Genomic DNA, 7,765 nt, shown 5'->3' with positions numbered 1-7,765 from the left:
GGGAGGCTGGGAGGAGGCAGAAATTTTTTTTCAATAAAAATTAAAAAAAAAACAGGTAAAAACTATCTAAAGTAAATGATGACTTAGATCCGCTACAACAGACAGAATCCCTTCACAAAACAAAAACCACAGATATAAAAGCTCTCCTAAATTTTTTACTGCAAGTCACACTTTCCATATGAAAACAGAGCCAGAACACAGAATGAAAGCTCTAGCCACCCTCAAAACTTCTCAAAGACAGAAAAACAAGACAGAAGTCTAAGATGAGTAACCCTCACCATTGGATTTCCTCAATTCCTCCACAAGACAGCGAGCTTCCTCTTGAACACGGTCCTCAATGCTCCTCTTCCCCATTCCAAAGTTCCGTAGAGTCATGAGTGAGAAGCGCCTCATCTCCTTCCAGGTTCTCCCATTACTAAAAACTATGCCTAAAAGAAAAAACAGAAATGAGTAGGAAGATTCCCAAATAGGGAAGTGGGGCTGATGGGTGACTGCCAAACAGAAAGCCAAGTCGGTTCTGAACAAGTTTTCAAGATTACATTCCATCCTCAAATTCCCTGTGACCACAGCCCAACACACATGCATGAACACATAGGTGTATGGAGAGATAGATGCATGAACTTGTAGGCACATGGGCACTTACCATGACCTTTACCAATCTTTTCAGCCACTGGAAAGTTTCCTCTTCCAGCAAACTCATCCCCAAGATCAATGAAGGCTTCCTTTAAAGCTTTATATCCATGCAACACCACAGTAGGCTTCCTGCCCAAATATAGAGTGAACACGGAACCATAGACTTTTGAAAACTGGAAAATAAAAAAGTAATTAAAAATGGAGCAAAAAGATGTTAGTGTTTGACTACCAAATGGCTACCTGGAGGCTGCACACAGACCTTCCTCACTCTTTCTGCTATTCCAGAAACAGTTCTTGTATTTGCCCTTAGCACTGAAACAGCATACCAGCTGCTGTTCATTTTCCCTCATCCATGCCTCCTGTGGATCCCACAGACCATCCTACCTTATCCTTCTCTCCCTCCCTCTTTGCTATAGCTCACAGCCTAACTTATCCACAGACAACACCTGCTTTCAGTGCAGAATTCTACCAGACTTTCACATAAGAGTTAACACCAACATTCCTCAAATTATTCTACAAAGTAGAAACAAAAGGCATATTGCCAAATTCATTTTATGAGGCCATAGTTACCCTGGTGCCCAAAACAAATAAACTCAACAAAAAAAGAGAGAATTACAAACCAATTTCCCTTTTCAACACAAATGAAAAATACTCAATAAATTACTGGTAAACTGAATCCAAGAACAGATCAAAACGATCATTCATCATGACCAAGTAGGTTTCATCCCAGAGAAGCAAGGATGGTTAAACATACAAAAATCTGTCAATATAATATCTACCATATGAATAAAACTTAAAGAAAAAACACATGATTATCTCTACAGATTGCAATAAAAAAGCCTTTACTAAATCCAACACCCCCTCAAAATACAAAAAAAAAAAAAAACCACTGGAGAGGTTATGGATATAAAGAACATACTTTAGCATAATAAAGACAATTTACAGCAAGCCTGTATCCAACATCAAATTAAATGGAGAGAATCTCAAAGCAATTTTACCAATATCAGGAACAAGATAAGACTGCACACTCTCTCCATATCTATTCAGTAAAGTATTTGAGTTCTAGCTAAAGCAATAAGAAAACTAAAGGATATCAAGGGGATATAAACTGGAAAGGAAGATGTCAAAATACTATTATTTACAGGTGATATAATAGCATACATACATGACTTTAAGAATTCCACTAGGGAACACCTAGAGCTAATAAACACCTTCAGCAAAGTGACTGGATACAATATTAACTCAAAAGTATCAGTAACAAATGATGAGGGAAAAAAAGCTGAAAAAAATTCAGGGAAACAACATCTTTCACAATAACCTCAAATAATATAAAATATCTTGCTGAACCTTCAACCAAGCAACTGGAGAATTTGTATGATAAAACTACCATGTCTTTGAAGAAAAAAATTGAAGAAGATATATCAGAAGACAAAAGATGTCCCATGCTCACGGATCAGTAAGATTAACAGTAAAAACTGCCATCCTAACAAAAGTAATCTACAGATACAATGCGATCCCCATCAAAATCCCAATACAATTCTATACAGACATTGGCAATACAATTCTTCATTTCATAAGGAAAAAAACAAGAAAGACTACATGGTCAATAGCTAGTCAGGAGGTATGGGTGAGACTTCAAGACAGAGAGAGCTCTGGGAAGAAGAAAGAAGGAGTCACCAGCTAGACAAAGAGGAAATAGGATATACAAAAGTAGAGGTAAAAGCTACAAGCCATGCAGCAGCACATAGATTAATAGAAATGGGTTAATTCAAGTTACAAGAGCAAGCTAAAAAAAAAGCCTAAGCTACAATTGAGCTATTGTAATTAATAATAAGTCTCTGTTTCATGATTTGGGGTCTGGCAATATAGAGAAATGTTTGCTACAGCATGTGGCCCTGCATGAATCTGTTCCAGGTCTTCTGTGTATGACTGTTAGCTTGGTAATGTTTTGGCAATTGTAACAGTGGTAGCAGGTGTGTACCTGACTCTTTTGACTGTTCTTGGGACTCTTTACCTGCTACTAGATTGACTTGTGAGGCCTGCATATTAGGGCTTTTGCCTTGTCTTATTATATCTTGTTTTGGCATCTTTGGTTGTTGTCTCCAGGAGACCTTCCGTTTTCTGAAGACAAATGAAAAGGAAGTGGATATGGGAAAGAGCTACAGTGGGGAAGAAGTGTGAGAAGTAGAGGGAGGGGAAACTGTGGTCAAGATGTATTGTATAAGAGAGGAATAAGGTTTTTTTAAATAATTCTATATGATTAGTAATTAAGTATCTTGTTGAAAGTAAGTCCATATTTGCCTTTAGTAGGAATACAAATATTATGATGTTCTTTGTAAATAGGAAACAATTTAATTCACAAGGAAAAAATTAAATGTGAACTCTTCTTCAGATGACAGAGAGGGAAGAGGGAAGAATGGAGGGATGGAGGGAGGAAGAAATGTAGGGAAAGCTTTCAGTGTCTCTCTCTACAGTATGGTCAATTATTTTGATTTTGTTTTCCAAGACAGGGTTTTCCTGTGTAGCTCTGGCTCTCCAGGAACTCACTTTGTAGACCAGGATGGTCTCAAACTCAGATATCTGCCTGCCTCTGCCTCCCAGGTGCTGGAATTAAAGACATGTACCATCACCATTCAGCAATTTACTCAATTATTACCGATATTATCATGATAATTTTATAGTTTATACCACACATTGGTTTAATATTTGAATATTATAGGTAAATATTGGGAAATAGTAATAATTTTTATTTATGAATGTTCTTTAATTGCCCACCCAATTGGTAAACAGGTTTCAGTTAACTACTAAATCTATATATTTGATGTGAGGTTCCCCTCTGTATCCTGTGAATATGTTTTATTATCATTGGTTAATAAATAGGCTGCTTCTGCCAATGGCAGGGCAGAATAAAGCCAGGTGGAAAGTCAGAACAGCTACAGAGAGTGTAGTCAGAGAGATGCCATGTAATAGCCAAAGGAGGAAGATGCCAGAACCTTACCTGGTAAGCCACAGCATTGTGGCAATACACAGAATAATAAAAATCAGTTAATTATGGGAACCAACAAGTAACCTCCTACTACAAATTAGCACCAATGTAGCCAACTAAAATCTACTTAAAACGTGAAAGGGATTCTAGACACAGAAAAACAAAATTTAGCAGCATTTTTTTTTGACTGGTGGCGTGATGTAGCTCCCTTAAGAGAGGTTTTCCTAATTCAGCAATAGAAGAAAAACAGCCACATGGTTTTGAAATATCAGCTTCCTGGGCTGTCCTGTGAGTACGAACTCTGGCTCTTTCAGAAGACCAAGTATTTAAATGGATTTTGTGGGCAGCATGGGCCAACTGGTTATCAGAACTGAGGTGGTGAGTATAGCTCCCACTCAGTAGTCTCAGAGGCAAATAACAGACTTCCACCATGACCAACTGGGTGGAGCAAGCAGGCACTGCCATATTTGCCCTAGCAATGCTGCAGCTTAGCATTTTAAGAAGAGCTCCTGAGTAGAAAATAACTACAGATACACAATAAAGACAGATTCAGATTTTTAAAAAAAAAAAGCCTCAAAATGGGCCACAGTGTTGGATAAATGTATATAGGCTTGGAAGAGAAAAGAAAAAGAATATAGATAGTTATAAAAAGAAGAAAATGGTTTTAAAATTAAAATGTAAAGTCTTTAAGGAGATAGGGTACAGACAGCAATAGATTAAAAGTGTAAAGAAAAATAAGCCACATAAAGATAGAAAACACACAAAAAGTCTGGATTGTGTATATTATTGTGTTTTCTTTTAATTTTTTGACTATGAGGTAGCTAAGTGACCAACATATACACCTTAAAGGTATCTTATCTTCAAAATTTGGGTCAAATGTGTAGTTATGTTACTTAGGTTTTCCAAATATATATATATATATATATTTCAGTTAGATAAGTATTCTTCAAATCTTTCAGAGACCTTCAAAATATGACATCTAAACTGTTTTAAGAACTTTTCATGACAATGAGACACATATACTTCTGGCAGCATGAATCTATTTCAAGAGAGAGATGGGCTCAGAGGCTCCTTATAGAGTTTGCTAGACATTTGGGCAAGAAACTGTTCTTGCCTGTACTACTTAATGCTATGCTGTATAAACTGGATATGCAGAACCAACAAAGAAATGACTGCTGAACTTGCATAAAAATGAGACAGTCCTTCAGGGTTCCTGCTTCACGAAAGAGTCTGCCAGACTTTCTGCAGGACACAGAAGAAAGTGACTGAGAAGTGCTAATATAGGCAGAACTGTCTTTGAAATTCCTGCTTTGTGGAAAAGTCTTCTAGATATTATGGGCCAGTAGGCTGAAGATGGGTGTCCCAACAATACAAAAGAATTTTGGGTGACTGTCCAGGCAATGAGATGTCTCTGTCAATTCTAGAGTTTTGAAAGTTGCTTACAATGCACTTCATGTTCACTTAGATAATATTATATCCTTCTGGAGTCTTTGATGGATTGAAGAATGTATAATTATAATTATGGTTTTCCCTAGTTATGATAAAAGATGAAGTAGATATAAATATTGTAACTATAATTTTTACTTAATGCCTGTTTTGTTATATGTAATTTTACTATGCTAAATTTAAGACCTTCCTTTTATATTTAAACAGAAAAAGGAAAGTGATGCAGAATTCCCCTGCTGTATGTTGTGAGTACCATTAATGAATAAAGAAAACCAACTTGGCCTGATTGGGTGGAACAGAGATAGGTGGTGAAAACTGAACTGGAATGCTGGGAGGAAAAAAGTGGAGTTAGAGAGAAGTCATGTAGCCCTGCCAGAGACAGATGCTGGAACTTTACCTGGTAAGCCACAACCTTGTGGTCATACACAGATTAATGGATATGGGTTAGTCTAGGATATAAGAGTTAGCAAGATATGTGCTTAAGCTATTGGCCAAAGAGTATTGCAAATAATATGGTTTCTGTGTTATTATTTTGTTACTGAGCTGCTAAACAGCTGGGAAACAAACAAGCAGCCTTCCTTACAACAATGACCCAAATATCAAATTGTAGAAATCACAAATTCAAACACTTGTCTATTCTGTATTTCATATTTGGGCATTAAAAAATTAATTAATAACAATTTATTATCTGATTTTACTCACCTTGAAACTAATGCCCAGGTGATTGCCTCAACATAATCTAAAAGTTCTCTTTATAGAGGTTCTAAATCAGGACCTCCAGCCTTAGCTATAATATTCTGTATTTTAAAGTGAGGTGAATATGTGTTCATCACACAGGTTACATTGCCATCTGCGTGCATTACAAGGAAAAGATCTCTAGAAGGTGTAGCATTTCCCAGAAACAAGTTCTGACATCATGCCACATTTTTGTTTTCAAAAAAACAGTGTTTTCAGACTCAAAAGAATTCTAATAGCAAATACTTGACCCTGGATGACTACCAGTTCCTATCACTTTTTAATGTAGTTCAGATCCATAATTTCCTGGAGACAAAACAGAAGTTAAATTCTTTGCAGAAGTTTTATTTGTTTTCCAGTTCTACGTGCAATGCATGGCTAAGATATGTGAAGGAAATCTCTGTCTAATTGCTTCCTTTGTTTCTCCTTCAGCCAGCAGCCAAAAGTTTTAAGGAGGGAAAAAATATTTATGACTTTTGCCACACTGTCATTTCTATTCTACTAGGCACCCATTAATGTTTGCCCAGCGTATCACATTTCCTCATTCTATGATTCTGACAATGATGTGATGAAAACGCAGCTGGGACATGAAGCGTAGGTGACAAATTCACAATTGTGTACCACATAGAATATCCACAGTCATATACTTCACTTAAACAATGGGACATTTACTTCCCTTGAAATGCTACTTGGAAAACAAAACATGTACTTACATTCTTCAATGATTTGCTGATGTCCTTAAGATCAACCTGAAGAATATTTCCGATGATCGGGAGAGGAGTGGGGCCAGGAGGAAGCTTTCTTCTCTCAGAGCTCTGCCTCCATAGTGAAAGGAGAAACAGACATGAGAGAACAAGCCCCAGAAGCACACCTAGAGTCATCGCTGCCTTCTCTGCTTGCTGACATGAGTGTGTGCTTACAACACAAAGCTTATGTAATGAAGCCTGCTATTCCACCCATGAGTCTCTGATACAAAACAGACCAACCAGGGACAAGACTTAATCTCTCCTCCAAGTGGACCTTGTTCCAACATAGTGATTAAAGAAAATACTGACTCTATTGCTGTCATTTATACCAAAGCAGATACTATAGATTGTGGTTTAATTGTCATGGGCTGGGTTCCAAGAATTTGGGTGAAAGGCTTTTCCTATATGTAGCTGCAATTGGAAAAGAAAAAAATTGAAGCTATTTTATGATAAAAAGTTGAAAAGTAGTGCAAAATTAAGGATTCTCAAGTTAATGAGTCCCTGAGAACTTACTATATTTCAGAAATTCAGTATTTTATACAACCTGCAAATAAATAGAAATATTATATTATATGAAACACAGAATCTTTTCCCCCAATACCACAATAAAATAAGTTTCCAAATAATATACTAATGTTACAAAGACACAAACATAAAATACCAAACATAACATATATTGTGAATGACAGAACACCGTTTTTATTTAAACTAATGTGCATAATTTTTACCATAAATAAATTTTAAGATGGAAAAATTGATGATAACATTTTCTATTTTAAATGTGGGATAGAACTGTCAGGAAACCTGTCATTCTAACACAGCTCCTACATGTCAAGTATATTAAAAATCAGAACTGATAACCACTGTTATTCACCATTGCTTAGAGCTCAAAATAATTCCATCAAACAAAAAGTTTATCACACAGTAGGAATTACCTTATTGTACTTCCTCTACTCTTCCTAAAAGTCAGAAATTTCACATTAAATAGAAGTACCCAATTTGACTTCAAGGATATTTACAGTGGGATATTATCACTGGCAGAAAAGAAAAACAAATCTTGTTCTCCATAACTAAGAAAGACTGAATCTAAAGAACTTATTGATGACAACATGGGAAATGGTCAACTTCAAAATATTATAAAGATATTTTCATTCTGTCATTTCAAAAATAAAATAAAATTTAAAAGTAAACTTTTTCTAGTTCTACTTTTTATTGATTT

General features: G+C 36.0%; 1 protein-coding gene across 2 annotated transcripts in view; it reads right to left on the bottom strand.

Moving 5' to 3' along the window:
* Positions 1 to 6,681, bottom strand: part of LOC101997548 (cytochrome P450 2C26-like) — a 24,450-nt gene extending 17,769 nt beyond the window's left edge. For both annotated transcript variants that reach the window (XM_005352219.1, XM_026781452.1), the window contains exons 1-3: positions 6,514 to 6,681; positions 644 to 806; positions 279 to 428 (exon numbers count right to left, since the gene is read on the bottom strand). In XM_005352219.1, the coding sequence (XP_005352276.1) occupies positions 279 to 428; positions 644 to 806; positions 6,514 to 6,681 (481 nt within the window). The remainder of the gene's footprint in view (positions 1 to 278; positions 429 to 643; positions 807 to 6,513) is intronic.
* Between the last annotated feature and the right edge of the window lie 1,084 nt (positions 6,682 to 7,765).

This window comes from Microtus ochrogaster, chromosome 8, assembly GCF_000317375.1.
Source record: "Microtus ochrogaster isolate Prairie Vole_2 chromosome 8, MicOch1.0, whole genome shotgun sequence".
NCBI lineage: Eukaryota > Metazoa > Chordata > Mammalia > Rodentia > Cricetidae > Microtus > Microtus ochrogaster.
Note: the sequence above shows the minus strand (reverse complement) of the source record. Positions and strands in the feature narration are given on the sequence as shown.